Source organism: Diadema antillarum, unplaced genomic scaffold (genome assembly GCF_040938485.1).
Source record: "Diadema antillarum isolate AM-2024a unplaced genomic scaffold, OU_Dant_1.0 seq00000407_RagTag, whole genome shotgun sequence".
Taxonomy (NCBI): domain Eukaryota; kingdom Metazoa; phylum Echinodermata; class Echinoidea; order Diadematoida; family Diadematidae; genus Diadema; species Diadema antillarum.
Window position 1 is genome coordinate 786083 of NW_027271395.1, and position 27935 is coordinate 814017.

The 27935-nt window shown below is 40.9% G+C and overlaps 1 protein-coding gene across 1 annotated transcript; it reads left to right on the plus strand.

Moving 5' to 3' along the window:
• Positions 1-4490: 4490 nt before the first annotated feature.
• Positions 4491-26316, plus strand: LOC139732258 (EGF-like repeat and discoidin I-like domain-containing protein 3). Its single transcript, XM_071643131.1, has 10 exons — positions 4491-4767; positions 7522-7847; positions 9229-9359; positions 10680-10787; positions 11444-11624; positions 12707-12840; positions 14629-14690; positions 16067-16281; positions 25664-25813; positions 26173-26316. Exons 1-10 carry the CDS (start codon positions 4491-4493, stop codon positions 26314-26316), a joined length of 1728 nt encoding a protein of 575 aa, XP_071499232.1.
• Positions 26317-27935: the final 1619 nt, after the last annotated feature.

A 27935-nucleotide genomic window follows, 5' to 3' on the forward strand; every position in this document is an offset into this window, starting at 1 on the left:
AACTTTGGAGAAAACAGATAGAACCGATATTTGGTGATAATAAGTCAATACGTCAGGAGGACACCACTTAAGAACTCCAACAACTCTAGCTATCTTCAGTCTTTCGGGAAATATACCAGACTCCGTACACTGTTAAAATATTGCACTTGAGGGTTTGCATATTAAGTGGATAGCTCTTTTAACAATTCTCACATCACATTTCAGCATTTGCATCATTCTGAAAATCAAGTAATATCAATTATTTGTTTACTAGTATTCGGTTTAAAGAATGCCGTTGGCTTAACTTTTTTAACATGTTGTTTGTTTGTTTGATAGATACTTTATTTTCTGCAAATCAATATACATAAATTACATATAATCATGAACATGGGAAACAATACAAAGTATATCTAAAACAGAGTCGTTTGACTTGCATAAACAACGATATAAAGGGAAATTAATGAAATGATATTACAGTGTGCATGTCTATGCAGCAGGGATTACAATAACAATATTATATTTAAGAAGCGATAATACAGAGGGCCGCCATTGTAAGCATTGCTTGAAAGATGGCCGGCCCGAGGAAAAGGTAGGGACGTACTAGATTCGTAACAATACAAATTCTGCTGCGAAGATAGCAGGGGAAAATAAACTCTGTGTGATGGTGGTGAAAGTGCGTGCAAGTGCAGCTTGAAAGTGCACAGGGGCAGATAGGCTGGAATTTATAATAATAGAATTGGTTTGAAGAGGGAACGACATGCGATGTTGCTATCGGGAGACCAACATGAGTCATATAAATCATTCGTGCTTAATTCGTATTTGAAGTATACTGTAATGAAATATGCTTCTGTAAGTTTGCTTTGAATGAAAACAAGGAGGCACACTGTTTCAACTCCTCAGGAAGAGTGTTCCAGTTATCCGGACCGTGATGTCTAATCGACATTTGAGCAAGTAAAAGCTTTAGATTACTAAAATGAAAATCATGGGAACGACGGGTGGGGTATGGGTGAATATGGTCATTAGTTACTAGGGCATTATGGAAAAATGGTAATAAATTTCGAATATGTTTATACATAAATATAGCAGTTAGGTATAAAAGTATATCATAGGCCTTTAGAATTTTTAGGCGATAAAATATGGGATCAGTGTGAGCCAAAAAAAATTGAATGTGTGCATATACGAAGATCCTTTTTTTTTTTTGGAGAAGAAAAATTTTGATCAATTCGGTTTTGCTACAGTTGCCTCATACAATATTGCAGTACATTACATATGGTAGAAATAAGGTGTTATAAAACATTATTAAAGTTTGATCATTAATTGAATATTTTATTCTCCTTAAAACGCCAGTTGTTTTAGATATTGCTGTTGTAATATTCTGGACATGAGTACATTGAGGACATGAGTAAGTTAGATTGCTATCTAGGGTCACTCCTAGGAACTTGGTTGAATGTTTCTTAGCAATGTTTATATCATCAATAGAAATACTTTGAGGAAGGTTGGGTTGGGATTGAAGGGTATGAAAATGTATAAAACATGTTTTATCAATGCTCAATGAAAGCTTGTTACTTCTAAACCATTTCGAAATATTATTTGATTCCATATTTAATGTATCAACCAGTGTTACAATATCCTTGTGGGAATAAAAAACGTTGGTGTCGTCTGCAAATAAGATGAAGTTTAAACTTTAAACGAGGAGAGGAATTGATGATATCATTAATATAAATCAAAAAAAGTAGGGGCCAGAGGATAGATCCCTGAGGGACACCACATGACACGTTATATGATGAGTGACTGGATTTAAATGCAACATATTGTTTTCGATGACTTAGATAACTTCTGAACCACGACAAAGTAATCCTTCTCACGCCATAATTATGTAATTTTTCAAGTAAAATGTCATGATCAATATTGTCGAATGCTTTACTAAGATCTATAAAGACTCCAATTATATGCTCCTTTTTAGTAAGCGCATCAATAATATTACCAACAGATTTGATTATAGCATAATCAATAGAAAATCCTTTCCTAAAACCAAACTGATTCACATTTAATATGTCATTTTCAATCATGAACGAGGAGAGACGCCTATAAACTACTTTTTCTAAAAATTTTCGATATTGCAGGTAACTATGAGATGGGTCTGTAATTTTTCACCATTGATGGATCTTCTCTCTTATAAATGGGGATGGAGATTGAAAATTGGAAATTGGAAATTGGAGATAATCATTCTCGTCTGAATCATCAAAAACAGAATGGATGTATTCAATGAATTACTCGCCTCTTTCCTTATCTACTACTGTTTTTTTAATCACACTTACAAGATTTAATAGTTGTTTTCTTCATTGCACTTTTCCCCCTGAGCGTTATTTGACACATCCCATGTCTTTCTATTATTCCCATACGCTAGGCTAACTTTTACTGATAATTTTTCTTTTTAATCTAATTTTCCCTCTCTCATTGTAGTGCGGTGTTTCTTTAAAAAAAGATTTACGATTAAAGATTTTTTTTCGTACAGAATGTTCATGTTACATTTCTTCCTTATTAATTGATCACTAATTCATTATCAATTCATTACCTTTTGACAGCATCACAAGATCCCGAAACGTGCCCCCACCTCACCAAAGCCCCGTGCCCTTCTGTGCTGTCAGATGATGGTTCCGTTATTCAGTACATACCTAAGCCCATAAAGGCAAACGCATACACTCTACCACAACTGCCGCCTGAAATGAATATCCCAAAAGACGTGAAAAGATACGTCTGCACAAAACCAGGTAGGTTCATACATCTGAATTTAAACATACGTAGAGTCTCTATTGATAGGTGTGGTACAATACCAGTCCTCATTGACGAGCTGTGCATTTGTGCATTTGCACATTATCCTTACCCATAGCTTATCATCAATATGAAGCCGTAGTCACCCTCCTGTTGATAATATTGATATATTCCAGAATTTTTTTTCCATATATTCCTGGAATTGGATTATAAGGAAAAGTAAGTAATTGATGCAATTTCATGAGAATTAAAAATTAAATACACAACTAACCTAACATAAACTTACAACGTATAAGCTTCCTGTATATGCGCTGCTTATCCGAGTCTGAAAAATCCAAGGTGTTTTTTTTTTTTTTTTTGCGTCAAACAACTTTCTGATATCACAACAAGCTGGTTGAAATGAACACAGGAACAGCAGAGACTAGTATGAGTTATCACTATTGTTTCAATGAAGAGGAGTATTTTCTTTGCTTCTCTAATTAATTATTGTTGATAAAGTTTCAGGGAAGGAAATGCAAGACAATTGAGTAAAGAAACTTGAATAAGTTTAATTTACCTTGTAACTCAAAGGCATATGTTTACACATTTATTCCATGTATTCTTTTAGGAAAGCTATGGAAACAATGTTACTCTCCCGATATCAGTAATTTCGTTGTCATTGTTAATGTAAAATACACGAAATTCCTTCATAGAAATATCGCCGCATTTCATCTACTATGTAATCATGTAACCAACCATGAACTGTAACTGTTCATCAGTCTGTACTTCGGTGAAAAATATTTTGTCATGCCTTTATAGGCCTACTGATCGGTGATCCAGGTGAAATGATTTTGTGTAAGCCTTTAGTGAAAGCAGACAGACCTCTCCTTTCCCTTTCTCCTTTCTACTATCCTATCTCTACGCAAGTCACTCTCCTTCCCATTTTTTCTATGTGTATTATGTACGAGGGCTGCACGTAAATCAAGCCATGCACGCTAAAGCTGTAGCCCTAATGTATTATTCATTGTACGGTTGTATTGCTGAAACGTTTTTGCTGCACATTGTGTAAAGGCAATGAAGAAAAAGAAATATTTTGTTAACAAGTGACGTTAATATATGGGTCCAACAATGTATGAATATATATATATATATTTACATGTATGTCCATGTACAATGATAATACAGGAATCAATGAATTAAATCAAATCAAATTTATCTACCATACTCTCTCGCATCTCTCGTTGAAACAGCCTGTCTGTCTGACCCGTGTCTTCACCAGTCCCAGTGTACTGAGACGGATGAGGGTTTCAACTGCACGTGTCGCGATGGTTTGCGAGGTCCACGATGTGAAATAGGTGGGAAACAGAATTTCTGCAGAATACTTGATGTCTTTTCTTTACGATGTGTTCTTCATGTTCTTGTAGTCTTTTCGATCTCAAAAGATTATTCGATGAGGTAGATTCTATCATCCTGATAGACTAATTTCACCAATATGTTTTTCTTTTCTAATTAAACTCAAGTTTGATTAAAAACTGATGGGTATGTATTCCAGGCTCCATTAGTTTAACTGCAATCATGTATTCGTTTCCATTCGTATAACCTAATAGATGTATGGGTGGAGATGTTGCTTTCGTTTTAATGTCTGCTGTCTAGAAATCATATTTTCATTGGAAGGATTTTCTTAGGTTTCATGATCGTTTCTCTCAGCTACTTTCGTCAAAAGTGTCAGAATCATTGGAGGAAAGAGCGCTGAAGGGAGAATGGCCCTAGCCCCCCGCTACAACCCAGACAAATTTAGATATATACACCAAAATGGGTGGACGGCAAATGCATCTCGTCTGGTCTGCCAGTACCTCGGATTCCAGGGAGCCTACGCAACAGTCAATGGAAGCCTCTACGGCGAATCGTCACATGATGCGTACGCCAAAGTGGGTGTGGTCAGTTGCCCAACGAACGCCACAAATATCACTGACTGCTGGATTGGCGAAGAGACGAACTATGACGTAGACGCCACCATCGGTATCGCGTGTTGTTCAGGTGAGACGTTTCGGGGTCATCCCACGAGACCGACACCCACGAGTCATACGGTCCACGAGACCGACATCAAAAATAGGTCCATGAGTCATACAGCCCATGAGTTATACGGCTCACGAGTCATACAACTCATGAGTTCGACACTAGGCACAAAAGGCTCACGAGACCGACACTAAACAAAGAAAGCCCACGAGACCGACACTACACAATTAAGGCTCATGAGACCGACAGTACGCAAAAGAGGCTCACGAGACCGACACTAGGCAAAGAAAGCCCACGAGACCGACACTAGGCAAAGAAGGCTCACGAGACCGACACTAGGCAAAGAAAGCCCACGAGACCGACATTAGGCAAAGAAGGCTCACGAGACCGACAGGATGAACAGCGCCATCTACATGTCAATTACAAATAATCTCAATTATGTACCTTTACAGGGTGTTTCATTAAGGGGAAAATTACATACTGGCGGGTGCAATTTCGTCACCCTTTCGAGCGAGAGATTTTACTAACTAATAACAGCACCATCTACATATCAACGACATTTAGTATGTATTCCTACACGTGCGGCTTTTAGGGGGCAGTTCTGTCACGCTACGGGGAGTGACATTGTTACCACTTTTTCTTTTTTTAATAGAATTGTCCTCTTCATAGGACCCCCCCCCCCAAAAAAAAAAAAATGAAAAATGAAAAAGTGATAGAGAACAAGAACGATGAATGGTTTACGTTTAGATGCCATCATGCAATATCAAAATAGACTTTCCTAATGTCTACTTAGAAAGGGGACATGATCTAAGGGTTTTTTTTTTTCGTCCTTTTCTTTCTCGCTTCACAAGTTAAGTAGGCCTTATTAGATATCATTTCTGCCTGCTTTTGCCCGCCTGCTTAGAGTTCCATTTGTGATTTTCTCTTTAACTTTAATGTATGAAATTCAACGGATGAAAACTGTTTTTTATCGCAGCGATTCACCTCGATTTCAGTAGCTTGTGTTTGTAAATCATTCTTCTCAAAACAGTACATTCTTCAAGAAATAGATAAGTTACTTTCATGGATGCATTTTATTTCTCCGAATTCTTAACGCTGCCTTAATTGACGATTACATTATTTTCTGTGATTTTTTTTTTTATTTCAACACCTTTTGCAGATGACTACCCCCCCCCCCAATATCATGTAAAGCAGATGTGCACTACAACATTAACCGTTTTGTGAATAATTTTCTTGTAGCGAACTTCATTTCATACCTGGGTATTTCTCTAGTTAGTTGATCTGAATGTCTACATCATTTCATTATTTTTTTTTCTGAGTAGGTATACCGGTATGGGCTTTGCAGATAGGGAAACGAAAGTGTTTTAGCATTTTCGAAAGTAATTTTGAAACATCTCACGCACTTTTACTGAATTTTGTTTATTTCTTTCACAAACACTCACACACGCAAACACAATTAAAGATCTTGAACCGTTCAGGGGGTGAGGGAGGGCAATTGACGAGGTAATACACTAGCAACTCTCCTTTTCCATCTCTTATACTTTCTTTATGCCATTATCTGGATACCCTATACAATGATTGGTCTATAGGTGGCGCTGTTCATCCTGTCGGCCTCGTGGGCCTTCTTTGCCTAGTGTCAGTCTCGTGAGCCTCTTTTGCCTAGTGTCGGTCTCGTGAACCTTTTTTGCCTAGTGTCGGTCTCGTGAGCCTTTTAAGTGTAGTGTCGGTCTCGTGGGCTTTCTTTGCTTAGTGTCGGTCTCGTAAGCCTTTTGTGCGTAATGTCGAACTCATGGGCTGTATAACTCGTGGGCTTATTTTACTTGATGTCGAACTCACGGGCTTAATTTACTCAGTGTCGAACTGGTGGGCTGTATAACTGGTGGGCTGTATGACTCGTGAGCTGTATGACTCTTGGGCTGTATGACTTGTGAGCTGTATAACTTGTGGGCTGTATGACTCGTGGGTGTCGGTCTCGTGACGTGCACCCGACGTTTCACCACATGGAATATAACGTAGCATGTGTGTGCCTGTCTGTTTGTTTGTTTGTTCTCAGTTTCCATCTGACAAGGTGGCTGATCGCCAACATTCAGTACTAGCAGCTGGTCTCCCATAGGGTCCAGTTGTAGCCTATATACTCTGGGCGGAGAACTTCACCGTATTCATTGTACGTAGGCCTACATGTAAAGGTGCATGTACCTTTGTGTATAGTTATGAAAAAAAAAAGACTATATAGTATACATAAAGACTACATGACCGTACCCTCACATGTCCACACAGACATACACACCACCCATATACATACATAAAAACTTACATAAGTATGCATACATAATATACGTAGATGTTTTATGCTATAATATACTAACCATATCTACCGATCTATCATAGATATAAGATATCAACTAATAGAATAAATTGTCTCCCATGGGGGGTCCAGTTGTATGTACTCGGACCCCATGGGAGACAAGCTTAGTATAGCTGAATGTGGACGACTAGCAGTATGACTAGCCATCTTGTCAGATTGTATTTTTCATTATATACTTTGTAATGTATACATACTTATAACGAGACAAACTATTGTACAATTGGTTTCATCTAATTTATGTTTTGTACAGTGTTTTTATTGTGCTATTATTTCTTTTCTGTGCTATTTGTGAGAAATAAGAAAATAAATTAAAATTGAAATTGAGAATATTTATATTTAAGTCCTACATATGATGAAGTGGAATAACGGTACGCAATGTCACAACTTGATCCTGTAATATATTCCCTTAGCGAGTCCCAGCATGTCTCCTGGGAGTCCTCTTGGTCTGGAAAGTGGCGCCATTCCTGACTCCAGCATCACCGCTTCATCCTACGCCCATAGCGAGGCTTATCCCCGATTCGCTCGTCTCAACGGACCTCACAGGTGGTGTTCCAGCCAGTTAAACACAGATCAGTGGCTGCAGGTTCAGTTCGAATCAAACTACCTGGTATCAGGTATCGTCACGCAGGGACGAGGGGCAGCTTTTGATCGGTATGTGACGTCATATAAAATATCGTCCAGCATAGACAACATGGTTTGGACAGAATACATGGATCCTTTCACAGGCAGCGTCAAGGTGAGTCTGATGTCTCTGAAACCAAAAGCGTACATAGACTGTATACATAATCAGAGGGTTAACGTACAGCGATCAAAGGCATAATTCATGAGGAGAAAATTATTTTAGATTTTTTTTAAAAAGTTAATGAGGATGGATGAATTCTAATGGCCAAATCGAGGTTTATGTCGCCACTCACTCGCGCGAAGTCCTCATCAGTGGCGGATCCAGAGGGGGGGCGCAAGAGGCGCACGCCCCCCTTTATTTATCGTTAAAAACAAAAGAAATAAAAAGAAAAAAATGAAATGAAACCCGGAAGTGGCACCAAAAATAATAGTCACGCCCCCCCTTTACAGAATTCCTGGATCCGCCCCTGCTCATAATGCACTGTGTGCACTTGTAGGAGGTGGGAAGTTGTCACCAGCCGTGACGAAATGAACAGCGATGAAAGGAGTATGAAATATGTGGTGACAGAAGCCACAATAATGCTATTTCCTTGATATCCCATTTGGATTTTGACCTCCTTTACTCTCATTGAAAATTATCCTAGCTACGCCCTGAACAGTGGAGATAAATGATGATGATAATAATAATAATAACAATATTAATAATAATAATAATAATGATAATATATCAATTTATAAAGCGCAAAACCTATGGACATATATTCTTCTGCGCTGCAAAAACTTCTAATGTGCTTGAAAACCTTGAACGACTTATGTATATAATAGGCCTGCATGTTCACATGAGCGGGGATGATGAAATTACTTCAATCTGTAATGGCTATTTTCACATATAGCAGGACCCACGTTGTTCCGAGTGGTTTTTTGGCTGTGATTATCGAATGTCCTGCACCGCTGAAATGGTTCCTTCTGTTTCCACTTTGAATAGGTCAATGGTTATTGCGAGCGATTCTCTATTCTCTTCTATTGAAATTCTCGAAATGCTTCTCATGCATTATTAATTATATCATTCGTCAAACTTACTTGTTTTCACTTCCCCAGTGAAGCATTGTCAATATTCCAGTAGCGTAATAAAAACGAAAATGGTCAAATCTGTCTTAGAGTACCAAAATCGGCACACATGACTGTAACTGACACATTATTCGAAGCAGATTTGGATATTGAGCACTTTAGGAATTTGACATCTTCCTCGGTTGTCATGGTAACGATTGGGGGTGGGGGAGAAATCGCGCATTTTCAATTATGTCATACTAAAGTGTAATGGGAATGACTTAATTCATAGATTTGGTAATAATGATTCTGAAAGTATCGATTATTTACATTCGTGTGAACAGTGCAGTTAAGGATAATTTCTAATAGGCATTTTTGTGATAGTTTGAACATTGGGTTTGTTTTTCTTTTTTTTTACAATCGTCTGTATAATATTCTTGCCCTCAAAGGTTTTCCCGGCTAATTATGATATGACGAGTGAGGTAAGGCACTACTTCAGGAGAGCCATAACAGCAAGTTCCATTCGACTCCATCCAAATACCTACTATGTTTGCATATGTCTCAGACTGGAGCTGATCGGGTATGGACCTTTGCAAGATACTATCGGTAAATATACTTGCTTCTAAGACATGTAAACCTACTATCTGGCCACAAATGTTAGTAAGTTTTAATATTAATGGCCCATAAAACAAAGAACAACGATAGAAAACCAAACAAACTCTAGTATTGGGAAGAGAAATTTTAGCATTGAGAACACGAAATCAGTCTGGCTGAATTTGGCCGTAAATAACCCTAGCAAAAATACGTGCATTCATCAAACACTGAGCATCTTCGGAATGACACAAATACACTAAATATCGGTACACATTAACAAATTTCGCGTCAACCTGTCGGGCCACAAAACCGTATAATTTCTTAAAATGGGCCCGAAAACTATTCCTTGTAGCCTTGGATAACGGATGTAACATCGAACCTTGAAGATACATGTATGTATGTAAAATAGTGTTATACGTATTCTTGATGAACATATACATTAATAGATGGATTGGCACTCAGACACTTAAAAATATGAAATAAGTATGCTGAGGAAATATACGATGATTGAATAGATTGTTGTCTGATAGTACAGTGTTGTCAATCACCTAAATTTGTTGTACATACGCATGTATTACAATAATATTATAGTCATAGTTACTCGTTCACTGATAGTATTTGAAGTGTGCCATTACTTGCCATGTGTCCAGAATAAGACCATCGCCTTGGTATGCAACTTGTATTTTGTTAAAACGTTCTTTTGGGGATGTTTTTTTGTTGTTGTTGTTGTTTTTTTTTGGGGGGGGGTGGGTTTTTTTTCTACAAACAAAGACATGTTGGCATCCATTCGTCTCGAGAAACGATGGCGTAGCACTAGATAGGCAAGAAGTTTGCACTGCCTTGAGTTGCTGTAAAGCCCCACTCTTGAGTGGCAATCCTTAGAGCACTTGCAGCAGATGAAGTCTGTTGGGGCCGATACTAAGACTGCCCGTGCCTTTCTCTTAGCTCTCCTGTCGGTCTGCTGTACGTGCCTTACAGCTTCAGCTCTCTGAACGCCCTCCTTGACGGTGCCTCTCCATAGCGGACGATCTTCAGCTACACCTTCCCATGTGTTGGTGTTGATGTCCATCGTCTTCATGTCACGTTTGCACACATCTTTGAAGCGAAGATGCGGCCTTCTCATGGGACGAGACCCCTCGCTTAGCTCTTCATACAGCATGTCCTTCGGGATGTGACCTGGTTCCATTCGACGCACATGACCCAACCACTTCAGGCGTCTCTGGCTGAGGAGTGAAAACATGCTGAGAATGCCGGCACGCTGGAGGACCTCTGCATTTGTAACCCTATCCTGCCATGTTATGTGCAGGAGTCGTCTGAGGCAACGGAGGTGGAAGGTGTTGAGCCTCTTCTCCTGGCCAGCATATGTTGCCCAGGACTCAGAGCCGCATAGCAGGGTGCTGAGGACGCAGGCCTGGTAAACGCAGGGCTTGGCATTCTTGGTCAGCTGACTGTTGTTCCATACGCGCCTGTTCAGTTTGGCCATGACTGCGGTAGCTTTCCCTATCCTATTGCTTATCTCATTGTCAAGGGAGAGGGAACTGGAGATTGCTGAACAAAGGTAGGTGAAAGAGTCCACTTCTTCCAGATGTGTGACATTAATGGAGATGTCTGGAGGAGAGTCAGTGCCTTGGGTCAAGATCGTAGTCTTTTTCAGGCTGATGGTTAGTCCAATAGTCCAAATTCGTTACAGGCATGGGACAGACAATCAACAAGCCTCTGCAGTCCCGCTTCCGTGTGCGATACCAGAGCAGCGTCGTCAGCGAACAGCACTTCTTGGATAAGAACCTCTCTAACTTTGGTTTTGGCATGCAGTCGGGCGATGTTGAATAGCTTCCCATCCGCTCTGGTACGGATGTAGATACCCTCTGTGCAGTCAACAAAGGCGTACTGAAGGAGCATGGAGAAGAAGATTCCGAAAAGTGTCGGTGCGAGGACACAGCCTTGCTTCACACCGCTGTTCACAGGGAAGGCATCAGAAGTTCTCCCGTTGTAGCAGACTCTACTTTGCATGTTCTCGTGAAAGGAAATGATAATTTGGAGCAGTCTCGGGGGGCACCCAATCTTCTGCAGGAGACTAAAGAGTCCACTTCGGCTGACCAGGTCAAAGGCTTTCGTCAGGTCTGTGAAGGCAATGTACAGCGGCTTTTGCTGCTCACGGCACTTATCCTGCAGCTGGCGTAGTGAGAAGATCATGTCTAGTGTAGATCGGCCTGCCCTGAAGCCGCACTGTGACTCTGGATACACCCGGGAGGCAAGACTCTGCAGGCGTGCCAGAACTACACGTGCGAAGACTTTCCCCACAACACTTAGGAGAGAGATGCCTCTATAGTTGTTGCAGTCGCTGCGGTCTCCCCTGTTCTTGTAGACAATGACGATACTGGCATCGCGCATATCTTGGGGTACGTGGCCTTTTTCCCAGCAAAGACACTTGTCTAGAGCTCATGGAGGTGTTGCAGTAGTACTGCATGGCTTGCCGCTCTTTAGAACTTGTGGTGGGATACCATCATTTCCAGGAGCCTTCCCGCAGGATAGACGGTCAATGGCTTTGCTGAGTTCTTCTTTTGTAGGCAGGGCATCCAGCTCCTCCATGATTGAAAGGCTAGGTAAGGTGTCCAAGGCAGCATCTGTTACCTTATTTTGGGCTGCATAAAGTTCCAGGTAATGTTCTGTATTTAATTGTCTGGCTGCTGTCAATTACGCTGTCTGACAACGCCAGCATTTTGTCAACATCCACGCGAACTTTCTTTGTGCGCTGACACACGACAGGTGCACACTACACTCTTCGCCTTTGTCATCGTGCCGAGGTACGCGTATTTCACATTCCAACAGTAGTCGGATTTCCATAAACACACCTCTTGTTTGGCTGTCATGGACACGAACTACCAATTCGTTGCGAGTTGTGCATTTTCACCAGCCAATTACAACTCTCAGAGCTCCTGTCCGTGACGATTTTTCTCCGACCACGCTGTTTCATTTTCTTAAATCTTCACTTCACGTTTAGCTTTCATCCCGAGAGCACGTCCTAATCGTTGGAGTCACTCACGTCCGCATATCACGTCCGTATATTACTTCCCACGTCTTTTCTCGCGGACGACATCTCGCGCCGCAGACTGTCATTTCATACGGATTATACTCAATACGGATTATTACACTTCCTCGGATTTTATACTTCACGATATTCGCCCTTTTATATCGCGACTCGCCCTTTCTTCGGGCTCTACACTCCAACCTTGGGATTTTTACATCGCTACATTCAACGCGATCGGCGCCTCGTTACATCGCTGCATTCAACGCGATCTGCGTTCCATTACATCGCTACTTCGGTCCTGCTAGCGTGCTGTCCGTGGTGTGCAGACTCTACCAGGGACCACGCAGTTCTTCGACCCAGCGCTCCAGCGGTGGACTCTACCCTCGCTTGTGCTAGCTGCGGCACTCGGAAGATACTCCACGCTGCCGCTGGACCTTTTGTACATATTTCTATGGGACGCTGTCGTCTTCGGACACACTAAGTGCATTCGGAGTTAGTCCATATTCTTTCATATTATTTCGGGAAGTGCAATACCATTACAAGGACACTGTTCACCTCTTCTGGTGCCCTAGTGCATTCCACTGCTGATACGGTCGTCTACCACTCCTGCTGGTGGTGCCTTCAGCTCTGTTGCGTCCTGTTAGCCACTCGGTGAGTAATTGTTAGGTATCTCAATATAGGCCCACACAATAATACCTACATCTTCAACGGTGCAGTCTTGATGACGGTGGTGCCGATTGCAGCTTTAATGCTGTCATACATGTCCCCGGTATTTCCGCTGACTGCAGCTGTCTGAATCCTGCGGCACAGGTTCAACCAGTAGTCATTAGCACAACGGCGCGCAGTCTGTTGAACCTTGTTGCGAGCAGTTCTTAGGACATTGTGTGTGCTAGAGATGGGGTTCTGCTTGTAGGCCAGCAGGGCTTTCCTCTTGGCTTCAACATCTGATTGCATCTCATCCCAGTGAGTTTCGTACCAGTCTTCGCTCCCACGTTCCTTCTTCCCGAACACAGAGAAGGCTGAGGAGTAGATAGTATCCCTAAGGTGGCACCATTTACTATCAATATCATTGTCATTTGGAATTGAAGTGATCATTTTCTCATTGAACGTGTCTTGAAATCGTCGACATCTCTCGAGGTCGTTGATACAGCAGGTGTTGATGCGTGGGAGACCTTTGGTTTTGGTTTGATGCATTTTCTTTGTCATCAATCTCACTTTGCTACTGACGAGGGAGTGATCTGAGTCGCAGTCTGCGCTGTGATAGCTCCGTGTGTGGAGAACACTACTAAGGTCTGTACGCTTGGTGATGACAAGATCAAGTTGGTGCCAGTGTTGAGACCGAGGATGTCTCCAGGAGACTTTGTGGCGTTCTTTACCTTTGAAATAGGTGTTTGTCACACACAGACCACGATGGCAGCACAGCTCCAGCAGCCGCTGTCCATTATCATTCATCTTTCCCGTGCCTTGGTAGCCGAGGCAGGAAGACCAGGTGTTGTAGTCAGCTCCCACCCTAGCATTAAAATCTCCTAGAAGATAAAGTCTATCAGTGCTGGGGATCCTGGATATCATCTCATCCAATTCTTCATAGAATTGGTCTTTAGTCTCTGAGGTGGAGCAGAGTGTCGGTGCATAAATGCTGAAGATGTTGATGAAGCACACTGTTGTAGAAAAACACAGAGTGAGTATTCTCTCTGTCCCGCCAGTTGGTGGTTCAATGGTGGAAGCCAGAGAGTTCTTCACGGCGAAGCCCACCCCGTGCTGTCTTGGATCGTCCTGTGACAGACCCTTCCAAAAGAAGGCGTAATTGGCTTCCTTGATAGAACCACTGTCTGCCAGACGGGTCTCCTGTAGACAGGTAATGTCAACATTTAGTCTTGATAGTTCCTTGTCGATAACCGCAGTCTTTCGGGCATCATTAATCTGTTCGATGTCGTTATTAAAACTAGGGCACTTGGTTCGAACGTTCCAGGTTGCTAGCCGAAGAGTTGGAGTCTTCATTTTCACTTCTTAACTTCTCTTTTCCTATCTGAAGGATGCATGATTTAGGCCTATAGTTTGCTTATCAGGTTGAGCTTCTGCCCGATAATTGCTCCTTCTTACATTGTGTCGACGTCTTGAGACGTCGCTGGAGTGTCTTCTCCAGAGTGCTACGAGCCTGGGCTGATGTGAAATGGAGAACTTGTGCTGCCCATACGTCAAGTTCCCCCTCTCGGCGTTGCTGATGTAGTCCAAAGGAAAGGATGAACCAATACAATTTGGCACCAGCACAGCTGCAGGAGTTGCCGGAAGGTAACGGAATACGTTGCTCGACCGCCTTAGGGACTCCACTCCGGATTTCTGTAGGGTTTACTCCTTAGCCGTTTCTTCTCCCGAAGATAACCACAAGGCAGTGGGACCACGTGGCAGGTTGTACTAGGTTACGTGGTACTAGCAGCAGGGTTGATTATTCCTGACCTGACCTATACTAAACGCTACTCTCTACTTAAGTGTCAACATAATCCCGCGATAGAAGCGATATTGTTGTTTTACGTTTCTTTGACTCCAATAACGTCACAATTAAAGATTGCGTTGATTCCTTCAAATCCAATGATGTCACAATGGAGGTGCGTCACTGCACACTGGTAAAGTGCGTTATACCGAGATCGCCCAACAAGTTGGCTGCGTTTCCAATGATCCAGAGAGTGCACACGCTTGAACTACTAGTAGAGGGCTTAAACAGTGAAAAACAGTGATGAAAACAGTGATGAAAACTCCTTCCAAAAGTCCAAGAATTAATTGATGGGGGGATTTAACAAAGACAAAAAAAAAAATCAAAACCCGATAATACGACCTTGAAATATTGATCCAGTACAACAATTGACACGTCCAGGATATTCCGTGAAGATGATATGTTCTGGTAATCAGAATCGTTTTAAAAACACTCTAAAAGACATGATTACAATAATAACGCACCTACATGTACAAATACTGTGTACATTAATTTTGACAGAACCGCATATGTGAGTTTCACAGTCTGTGTGTATGATTTGTGTTTTGCATGTAGGCCAACAGGGAAACCAGCCCAGTTAATGAACGGAGAAGGCACGGACACACATACACACATACACACACACACACACACACACTGACATACTAATCTCCATTTTTGACACGACTTTATTACAAATATCCTGGGAGGTACAAGACATGGTTCACTTAACTAGGGCATCCCATATTGTAGTCTCCAAAGTACACGTATAAAAATATTTGGGCAAACAGAAGAGACTGCCGGCACAAACCCTCACACTCAGACAATAACACACACAAACACACACACATACACACACACACACACATACACAATATCTCAACTTGCAAACAATTTCTCTAATTGCCTTTTTGAAGACAGAATTTACTAGAAATACAGCACACTGTATTTGCACCGCATTTCATATTCTCTGGAGCAAACGTTAGCTAACATGCATCCATATCATATGACATGCAGGTATGTGAGTCTCTGTGTGTCACGCTGTTTGTGATATCAATGTATGTGTGCGCATTTTGAAATGACGCGAATGTTCAATTTGTATAAGCCTTTTCGCTAACTTCAGATAGTACCAGCATTAGAACCATGTTGCCTTATAAATGAACACTGACAGTCTTGTCACAATGGTTTCTAATTTTAGCCGACATCGATAACCACAGCGAGCTCTGTCCACTCGATCGGGGACTCCCTCTTGGTGTCGGAGATGGTCGGATTCCCGATTCTAGCATGTCGTCTTCGTCCTGGATCAATATCCATCATCAGGCGCAGTATGGCAGGCTAGACAAACAACCAAATTCGGGAGGTTACAGCGCATCATGGGTACCACGTGAGGATGATCAAGACAAGTGGATAAAAGTAAGCATTAATTGCTTAAAATGCCTATTCATTGACTTTTTACCAGGCCATTTTTTGTTATAAATCAAGACAAAATGTTGTACTGAATGCGATAAATGCCGTGTCACACCTTTCCGGGCAAGCCTTGCGTGCGACTTGCAAAGAACAATAATTGGCTACCCGGAGGACCCCGTAGATGATCCGCACATGACAGTACCTAGCATGTATCTCAACCGTAGTCGCCCGGAGGTGCGCACGCATATTCTTTTACCCGCAACCGTGTTTCGGCCCTGTCACACCTTTCCGGGCAAGCTATTCGGGCTTGTTACGTGTAGGGATTTTTTTAGCATACCGGACATTCCTGAGGGCGGAAAAGGATTTGAGCGAGTCAGCGCATGTGTCTTACTTGCTGGACGCGTTCTACTTATTACTTGCGAGTATACTTGCGAGTATAGCAATCTATTTATCTCTGGCAATGATATCACTAATACCTGCGCAATATTGAATAATGAATTAGCCAAAGTTCAAGATTGGTTTTTAGCAAACAAATTAAAGCTGAATATTGACAAGACATCATGTATGATATTTAAAACAAGAAACAAAGTGATAAAAGTTAATGATATTGATATTTGTATTGCAGGTATCAGCCTTCCCATTGTACATACAGTAAAATTTTTAGGAGTTATACTAGACGATCATCTGACATGGAAAAATCATGTTGAGGATATATGTTTTAAAGTATCTAGGGCAATTGGAGCAATAAATAGAATAAGTGCAATAGTTCCTCCTGCCGTACTCTTAAGTTTATATCTTACCATGATCTTGCCTCATTTCATGTATTGCAATATCATCTGGGGAACTGTGCAAAATCTCTTTTAAACCGTATTTATATTTTACAAAAACGTGCAATAAGAATTATTACCCATTCACAGCCTCAAACCCACACAGGTCCCTTGTCTAAGTAGCTAAAATTGCTTTCTGTGTATGAAATTAATAAATTTGTTACCTGCACATTTGTATATTCCTATATTAACAATATCTTGCCACATTTTTTAGACAACTGCTTCATTGAAAACTATACTCGTGTTGTATACAGTACTCGTCAAAGTAATAAGTTATATATTCCATTTTATAAATACAATGCTTCTAGACGTACTATAAGGTATATATGCTAGCCCACTTTTGTGGAATAACTTACCAGACAACATTAAAAGTACCATAAGTCTTTCGTCATTTAAAAGAAAGTATAAACAATTTCTTTTGATTTAGTAATCTCGTTTGACACACGCATGAATGACTTAGATAATATGTTGCTTGCCTAAGCACTTGTTTATTGTAATGTTTTGTCATCTGTATAGTCCCATGTATTCTGTAATGTTTTGTTCTGTGATAGTAATTAATAATTGTACCATTTTTAATTGTCAGGGATCAGCCTTTGAAAGGCCTTTATGGCCTATTGTTGATTCCTCCACGTGTTATATACTTATTGCATTGCATCTTGCATGATGTAAGTTGCGCTCACGTAATGTTTGTATGTCTTTTTATCTACCCTGTGGAAATAAATGAAATGAATGAATGATTGAGTATACTGTGTGACCTTTGTACAAGTTGCGTGGGGGCTGACAACTCAGTGAAGGAATTCCTCTGATGGAATGGCTGAAATCCCACAGAATTTAAGTATTTTGGCTGCATACGGGACTGCGAAATACCTGCGTGGGAGTTGCCTGGGAAGTGCTGCCGCTAAGGGCCTCGTACTGGCGTTCTGCGTGGACCTCTACGGGCATTCCCGCGACTCACCCGGAAAAAGTTTTGGTCATGCTCAAAACTTGGCTGCGGTTAAATCGGACTTGCGTGAGCACCTCTGGGCAACTACGCGCTAGATACTGTCAGGTGCGGACCAACTGCGGAGAGCTCCGGGGAGTGAATTTGTTTCCCCGCAAGTCAAGCCGCAAAACTTCCCCCGTACGGTATGACAAGGCATGAATGAAAATTGCAAACATTCTTGTTCGCCCGCTGAAAATCTTCTACGTGCTGGAAACTACCTACTCGCCACAAGCCCGCGTACCTTCCCCGGAACGGTGACACGGCCTTAACATTAAACAAAAGTTGTTCAAGAAAGGCCGCAAAATGGGTTGATTTCCCCTCACTCATGGCCTCCGAATTCGTCTAGAATTCAGCCACTTCCATCGTGATGACGTCATGTGTTGAAGACGCATACCAATGGCGTAAACGCGTCGGCTGTTTGCATATAAATGAGTGCGTGCATTTTCAGTCACGGTGAATGAAATTCAAGCAATCTGATACTTTTATTGACGCAAAATGGCCTAAGACGATCTCAACCACAGCTTTGAAGTCGATGAGGATAAAGACAAGAGTGATCTTGGAACCAGGAGTGATGACAGCGGCAAATATAATGGGGATTTGGAGGAGTTATTGGATGCGAAAGCTCGCGGCAGAAGTAGGCGGTAGTGTCGCAGCCCGGTTAAGCCGGAGGTTGAGGCCGACGAGATGGAACAGCTAGACAAACGGGCGATGTAGGGTCTACTTTCGTATATCCATGTATACCCCTACATGTCAAATGGCGTAGAACAAAATTACACTGAAATCACAGGATATAATTAATACTTTAATACCTTATTTCCAATTACTCACGCGAATTTGAACGAAATCGTTTGAGGGGAAGCGTCGCTCAATACAAACTCGACCTTCACGACAGATCGCGGCGTACGCTGCCAACACAATCTAGAACTGAAGTTAGCTGTCTAATACCGCTTTCACTAACTCATTACTTTTTGGCCCGCTCCTGGTCCGAGCTAAATTAGCCCGCGCCAAGCAGTAAAAAATTGCGTTCAGTAACTACAGCAGAGCCACACTACTTTTACGATGACCAATTCATAAACTCGGTCAAGTAAGGGATAACTGCCATGGTAACAGAACACCTCATGGACAGAGCGGAAGTGCATTTTCGCGCGATATTATGTACGCTTTATGAGCTGAGCAGCGTAATTAAGCTGTGAACTTTGACCGTGAAAGGAATTTTGGCCCGCACCTAGCGCTGCTATCGTTAAAACTCTTTGATCAGCGCCAGGCCCGCGCCTGGTCCGCGCCTGGCGCTAGCTGCAGCAGCGCCAAAATAGTCGGCACCTGGCGCGGGCCACTTTGGCCCCCACCCATTCATAAACTCAAAATTTTCGACTTGGTCCGCTCCTGGTCTGCTCCTGGTCCGAGCCATGAGGGTTACTGAAAGGGGTATAATATATCGAACGAGAACTTACCGTGGGCGCTAAAATTCATTGTGCAACAGTTGTATAAGGCTAAAATTAAAAGTTGGTTATTGCATGAGAAATGTGTGGGTGTGGATGTGTGGGTGTCTGTCTGTCTGTTTGTAGTCTTGTACTGTCTAGAAACTGCATTTCTTCTCCGACGACTTCATTCAACTGGCGATTTGTTTTTCTCTCAGTTCTCATTCTCGCATAATTATAGACAGCTAACTTTTCATATTTTGCATGCAACGTAGTACGTCGCAATCCCTCGGAACTACGAGTTGTTTTGAAGGAAAATTGAGCAACGACATGAAAGTCACACGGATATCAACGCTCCCCCAATGGAGGATATGCTACAAATTTACGGGGGTGATTTAGAATAGGCAACTATAGATTAGGGGAAGTGTGGGAGAGTTGAGCCACTTTTTACATTTAGTGATACTGTTCAATAACTATACACAATTTATGGATTATTCATTCGCTAGTGTATACTACAACTATTCAGGCATAATATGAAAGCCCAATAAGACACCTAGCACCAACAACTTGGGGGTGACACTTCAACAAAAATATTTTACAAAATAGCTCAAGTCTCCCTTGATGTGGTGAGAGTTGAGCCACTATGCTATGGGCCCTACATATCATGTTAAGAAGTTCGGGCTTATAAAAGAAAATGACTGTGGAAACCTATCTAAAGGAAGGATGGTGTAATGGTAACAGAGGAGCGGGGCGTCTGTTTGACTTACAGGTCATCGGATGGATAATATGGATGTTGTTGGGGTCCACCTACGATCACATGATCAGGATTTCTAGATGCACCCTGAGTGGATTTGCGTATAATAAGTCAACTCTTGGTGTGAGGAAGAAGAAACCGCCCGTAGGGCGTCACCCCTGGCGAGAACACCACATACCTTTCCAATATTCCTCACCTCATCCAGTTGCAGACCTGTTTCTTTGACCAAAAAATGACACTCATTGAGCCACTTTGGGAGGGCTGAGCCACTGGAATGCAGGGTTTAGCCATGGCACAACTCTCCCTCGACACGTTGGCTCAACTCCCCCCACAGCCACCAATTAAACTAACCCTCAAAACCTACGAAAGTGACCGCACCAAACATGTTGAAATTTGGTGAAAGAAACAAGTGATATACAGGCTATCTGCTACTCCAACTGATTTGCACTTATCCTCTACCATAGATGTGAGAGAAAACCACATATCCGACAAGTGGACATTCACTTTTGGTGACCAAAAATGGTTTTTCTTTGATCATTTTGTCATGCTTCGTCCAGCGTCGCTGCCTCATATACTGGTGTATAGTTAATCATAGGCATGAACAAGAAATGGCAGCAGCTGACTGCTGTCAGTTACTATGAAGATGTGAGGTGGCCTGGATCAACTCTCCCAGTCGCTCAACTCTCCCACACTTCCCCTACGTATATCCTGTGATTATGGTGAAATTCGGGTTTCTGGAATTTAAGATATCCACATTGGTAGTCCCCGTAATGGTGCTGATAACATATTATAGGCCTAAAGAGCGATTTGCACGGACTATCACTAACGTTAGACCCGTTTTACTGAAGACGGTGTGAGTTATACTGCGACTGTTCGTAAGAATACAAAATTGATTTGTCATCTTAGTAAATATACGTATCTGTCTCTTTTCGTTGGACTTAATTCTTGTCTAACGATAGTACCCGTTAGGCCTGGTGATAGTAAATATGGTCATTCCCGAGTGACACTAGTTAGGCCTAGCTAGCTAGAGACAATCTTCTCGTATGACAATATATTGCTATGCGGAACAGCTATGACTAGCCAAAACGCCCTAAAAAGGGCATTTCAGCCTCATAGATCTAGTTGAACATCTAAGCCTACCTAATTAATGTTTGGCTTACCGATTTTATGAATTATTTCGATTTTTTTTTCTTGCACAGATCTCACAGCTGCCTTCTAAAACACAGCGCCGTACATATCAACTGGTTTTTCTACAGTATGATCCACATATCACGGCGGTCAGTAAATTTTCTCTAGAATTTAGAAACGCCTTGAAAAGAGCATTTCAGCCTTACTGAATTAAATCAGCTCCATAGTGGAAGATCTTGGCCTTATCTATTCCTGAATGATGTTTGGCATACCGACTTTATGAATTAAGGGGAAAAAAAAAGTTTTTCTTGCACAATTTTCCCAGTTGCCTTCCAAATCAAAACACAGTTCAGTTCAATTCAAGAGCTACTGTCAACGTAGTGTTGGTGACCCCTGTGCGTTCGCACACCCCGGATAAGGGCACGGCACATAGCTACAGATGCAGCTAGCAGCTGATTTGAACGTTGCTGTGTGCATGATTTGAACGTTGCTGTGTACGTGATTTGAACGTTGCAGTGTGCGTGATGTTACGTCGGCCTTCCGTGCCGTAGGCGCAGTGGCGGTGTGGCTGAATATTGAATGGTGCTATATGACTGTGACTTTGGATGGCAGCTACGAAACTTTTGCAAGAAAAGTATAATAAATTTTCGGATTAATTCATAAAATTGGTAAGCCAGACATCAACTACGAAAAGATTGGGACTAAATCTTCCACTAGAGCTGATTCAGTGAGGCTGAAATGCTCTTTTTAGGTCGTTTTAGCTGAAAAATTTACTGGCCGGCGTAACAAGTGGTGGACCAAACTTCTAGTAGTGTTAGAGACAGTACAGTGGAAAATGATACGAGAGTATTAAAGTTTGTCTCTGCTCTGGGGTGGCAATTAGCCTATTAGGCCTACATTTACAACGTTAGATTAGAAACCCAAACAAATGATACAAATACCATGGTTCTATGTGCCTTCATACCCTTGCTTTTTGTTTTTCTTTTGAGATATTTTCTCCACTGAAACTGGAACTTACCTAGCCTAGTTCTTGTTGAAGAGTAAGCCTCATCAGGATCAGCTGCAGTTGAGCATGAAGCTGCACCAGGGCGTACCCCAGCACTCCACTACTACCGGCCTATTATATAGGTTTTCCCATCCATTTTCGCACTTTTGTCATTCAATTTATTTTTTAATTCATTTTTTAATCTATTTTTCAATTTCGTCCCGAGAAGCACGTGGAACGCAAATCCTAACTTCAATTTCGTCAGTTGCCATTGTAATTCGTTTTTCGTCAAACATTTTCGAAGACATAGCATTCAGAATCGTCAATTGTCATTCAAATTCATCCCTCCCGCTGACGGATCGCAGAATGTGAAGATCAAATTCGGTTTGGTTCACACAATTTCATGAATTTTTCATTCAAATTAGTCGGATGTTGTCGATTCTTTATTTTGATGGTGAACCAACTTTAAGCCGATATATTTTTGCTTTCTCTCGTTATTTTACACATTATTTCCTAATCATTTGCTTAGACAATACACACAAAAACATGACTGCCAACCAAAATTGATTGAAGGATAAACGACAGTCAAAAAACATAACCCAGGACAGTATGTCAGTGTCACCTTTTGAACTTAAACTCGTAATGTTCAGGTTTTCGCATAATAATGCATGAAGCAAACTTTAATTTTTGTACCCTGGAAAGCAGCAAACATAATTATGTTATCCATTCGTTGACATTAAACAGGCTACAATTCTACACTTAAATTTTGTCATTAATCATGTTTGCCTAGAAATCGTTTGTCAGTGTTTTCGTTTGCGAGACGGTACGTCTGTTTGTATAAGTGTGTACTCGGATTGCTTGTGTGTGTGTCTGTATCTGTGGTTCTGTGTGTGTGGGGGGGGGGGGGGCACTTGTGCGTATGTTAACTCCTGAATGTAAAATGTGAACTGTTACAGAAAAAAATGCATGAATGACTGGAAAATCACACTGGATAGAGATATGAGACGATTATTAATGAAAATTTAACGAAAATGATTGACAAAAGTCGAAATCGATCCTGCTTTTTTGAGTGCTGCGAGTGAGACTGACGAATTTGAACTGTAAATGACGAAAATGTATGCCAAATGACTAAATTGAATGGACTTTATTTGAAAATGAACGACGAAAGACGAATTTGAAAGTAAGATTCGTCTATTCCCGACATCCTGCGAAGTTGAAGTAAACATTTGTGAAATTGAATGAAAAAAGTTTGAAAATGAATGGGAAAACCTATAGTGCAGAACCGGGCTTAGCATTGGAAAGAATTTGTTGTGTAGAACATACGATTGTTGGTGCTTTAATTGATTGTTGTAAATGAGAATAGTTTCAACTTAAATCGACAAGGGAAACTCATTTCCTCTTCATGGCTACAGATTTATTAATACATTGTACCTTCATATTTGAAGTGTTTCGATCAGTATACCGACGAATGTTTGGCCACACGCAGATACTTGGCATTCCGCACGAAACGAACCCGGCCACGATCGTTGGGTTGCATGGCCATTTTGGGAAAAAAAATTCAGTGAGAACACGTCTAAATTTTTCTCCTTGTTCCTAGTTTAACATATGAAACTGGCATGTTGGTACCCTTCGAAGACTATAGTTTCCTACACTTTTATGAAATCGGAAAATATCACACATTAAAAATGCACTGATTTGCCAACATATAATCCTCCCCGTATAAACATATTTCATGTGCGAAATCGCATGGATAGTGTACTATAATAAACACATTTAGCTCGGTCGAGGTGTGCCACCTGTGTTGTTTCCTAGTTATGACGTCTCTGCATATCATTATAGAGTAGATCTGAAGCCGTTTCCTGATTTTGACTATTAAACTCTCTGAAATCGCTATTTTTGTCATTATATTTCTTCATAATTACGTGTATAAAGTGAAAGACAAATGTTTTGTAATCAGTAGATCTAATAGAGAATTTATCTTTCGAAAAATTGAAACAGCTTGAAATTTCAAGTAGATTTGCCATACCTCTTTAACGGTTTTTTTTTTGTGCATGATCACATGATACAATCTAACCAATCACAGCGCATATTATACCCGCACCTGTTCACAACATATATGTACATAATATGATATCTATGCCGTAATGCTCTTGTGCGTGTGTGATTATGTACATAAACATATACCAACTGCTCGCTTATTCATTCATTTATTCTCTGTTTCCAGTATTTGCCCTGTTTCTATTAAGACGTCGATCTTCCAGATCTAATTTGAAAGGGATATATACAAGAGCTCATATTACTATCCCTGATTTTATCATTTAGAATTTATGGGGAAAACAGCACATTAGTTTTCATAGGTATTGGGGAATTCTGACTTGTGTTCTATGTGAATTTCCCCTGATCAGTCAGATCAAAACATTCTCGCAAAATATTTTGAGAAATTACAACTTATACAATGTCCTCTAAATTATTTTTTTCCAATTACCAATATGTAGTTTCATTCCAAAAGAAGTTAATTTTTCTGAGACAATACACATCCACAAGCTATGTCATTCTGTATTTTTTCTTTGCAAGTTCCTCGACTGTTTGATCAATCTAAAAAATGAGATAACATCGGTGTCCTCTGAGCAATAAACGTACAACACCTAACAGCCATAATTTTTTTTTTTTTTGCGTAGAGTTGTCAATAACAACAAGAATTTGATCAATTTGAACGATTACGCAGTATACTCGCAGCATGCTATAAAGATTAAAACTAGCACTGACTGTCTGGCGGAAGCTCGGTGGTCTAGTGGGTAAGACACCTCTCCAGTGATTAGGAGGTCGTAGGTCCGAATCCTCCTCGAGTACGTATGCCCATGATTTCCCATGATGCAGAGCAATTTGTCATTTAGCCAATATCCTTTACCTAGAGTCACGAATTACTTAACCTCCACGCGTCCATCCTCTTCATTTATTTAAATGTACAGTAGCAATATATCCAACCTAAACATTCATAATCATTTTTATTATGATTATAATAAGAAATGTCGAAATGTCCATCAACAATCACATCATTCAAACGGGGGTAAAACTACGTTCATACAGGCTTTAAAGTAATGTTTCCTCGGTGAACAAATTTGAAATTGGAGGAAAAAAAAACAGTAATCCTTTTGATATCGTGGAAATCGTTCTGGTAATGCATAAGACGTTGCATGTACTTTTGGTCAATTTCAAATTATTTTCACATTATTGTACCTGTGTTGCATTTCTGTCGTGTTTGTATTTTTTCTTTTACAAACATTTGTATTTTAGATTGACCTCGGTGAAGTGTTCATGGTCACAGGTGTGATAACTCAAGGCAGAGCAAACCATGGACGGTGGGTGACATCCATTCACATCTCCACGTCCTTGAATGATATCGACTGGATTTTTGCAATCGACCCGCTGTCCAATGGACCCAAGGTAAGAATAATGTTCAGACTTGCACAATAATTGATGCCTTTTTATTACTTTTACTCCCATCATGCTCAAAATTACTTGAACGATGATCAACTATGATACTACGGCAGCTCTCAAACTACAGAACACCGGGAAAATGTATATATATAAGTATATATATATATATATATATATATGTTGTTTCTTCACTGAGAATGATATAGTTGCCTTTACAGCTGCAGTGAGAATAAATTTCGCATTGACTTTGTAAAATTTGGTTAACAATATTATGTTTTCTTCGAAGCACACACGTCAAAACTTTCTCAATAATATCAGATGTTACTTTTTTTTCCTCGTTTGTGTGTGTGACATTGATATCCCAGGTGTACCCAGCCAATTATGACAGAAATACTCACGTGACTTCGTTACTACCTAACCCATTGAGGGCGCGTTACGTCAGGATCCATCCAATTACGTTCATGAACTATGTATCGATGAGAGTCGAAGTTCTGGGACGAGTTATCTGAGGGCTTCTAAATGATCCTTTACATTATTTTGATTGTTCTTGGGATTTTTTGTATGTATTTATGCGCCTCTATGTTTTAAGAAGTTAAGCTGCCTATAGCGTTGACGAGGACAAAAAGCCTCCATCTATAGATATGCGCATTTTAAGAGTTCGAATGACTATGATTTCTGGCGTGAATGCTGACCCTTGTTTTAAACAATCATCACATGGTTTCCATTTGTATATTTTGAACTATAATACCTAATAATACGTTCATGTGTATCATCCCTTTCTATTTCATTATAATATTACCTTGATGTCCTTTGATATATTCACTATTTTTACATGCAGTTGACAAAGTTTTGTACCTTTCGTTATCGGCTATTTTGTTTCTCCCATTCCCTCTCCACAGAACAAAATGAGTGAACTTACAACAAAACAAATCTATTTGAAAAAAAAAACGTTTATGATAAAGTTCGATACAACTTATATTTTACAGTTACCTTTAAAATAAATATAAAGTGTGAATATGAAACGTGCGTCCTTCTGGATATTTCGATATACAGTAAACTACTAAAAATGGATATTTCTACCTTGTCTTTAATATAACAATCAATACAAGCATGGTAACACCATGGCAAAGATTATTTCATTTTTTTTTAAACTTTACCCTACCATGCCTACTTGTTATGATTATGCAATAGGGAATGGGTAGTATCTTACAATATGGGATAATGTCTAAATTCAAAAGTTGCAAAATAAACACCAGTCGCCATGAAGAGTTAATGAAGAACAGGGGGTATTCATTGTCTTTCGTTCTCAGCTGGTCAGCCATAAATGTCCATCGCGATAGAACTCTTAGATATTCAATCTTGTAGTGGTGCGTCGCCAGGCAATATTGATAGCTTATTTTGTATTTGATTGTTCATCATGCCACCTGCCGAGAAACTTAGAGTAAGCCCTGGGACCATCATCAAATGGAAACAAAAATTCAAGCAAGAGCAAGAGGAGATGTCTGTTTAGGGACTGACCCAGGAGCGGACGTCCAAAGATCACAACGGAACAGTAAGACATCGGTGATCTATCACTTGGTCAACTCCCACTTCGTCTAATAGCTATTTAGTCTCAACCCATATCGTCTAATCCCGTTTCGTCTACAACCAGTACATCTATAATCACCATTAATCAAATTGCCACTTACGCCGTGTCACACCTTTCCGGGCAAGCTACGCGGGCTTGTTGCGAGTAGGGATTTTTCAAGCACGCAGGAGAATTTTCTGCGGGCGGTCAAGGATATTCTTTTGTGAGTTTCACACTTGTGTCTTGCCTGCTATTATAGACGCGTGCTACTTACCTTCTACTTGCGTGTATTCCGTGTGACCCGCGTGAGAGCTTTGAAACCGATCCATTTTCTATTACGAGCGACTTACGGGTACTGCGAAGTACTTGCGTTGCTCCCGGTAAGGGTCTTCTACTGGTGTTCTGCGTGTACCTCTGCGGGCAAACCCCGGCGAGTCACTCCGAACAAGTCTTTGAGCATGAACAAGGCCTTGTCATACCGTATCTGGGGAAGTTTGCGAGTTGACTTGCGGGGAAATAAACTTGCTACCCGGAGCTCTCCGCAGTTGTCCCGCACCTGAC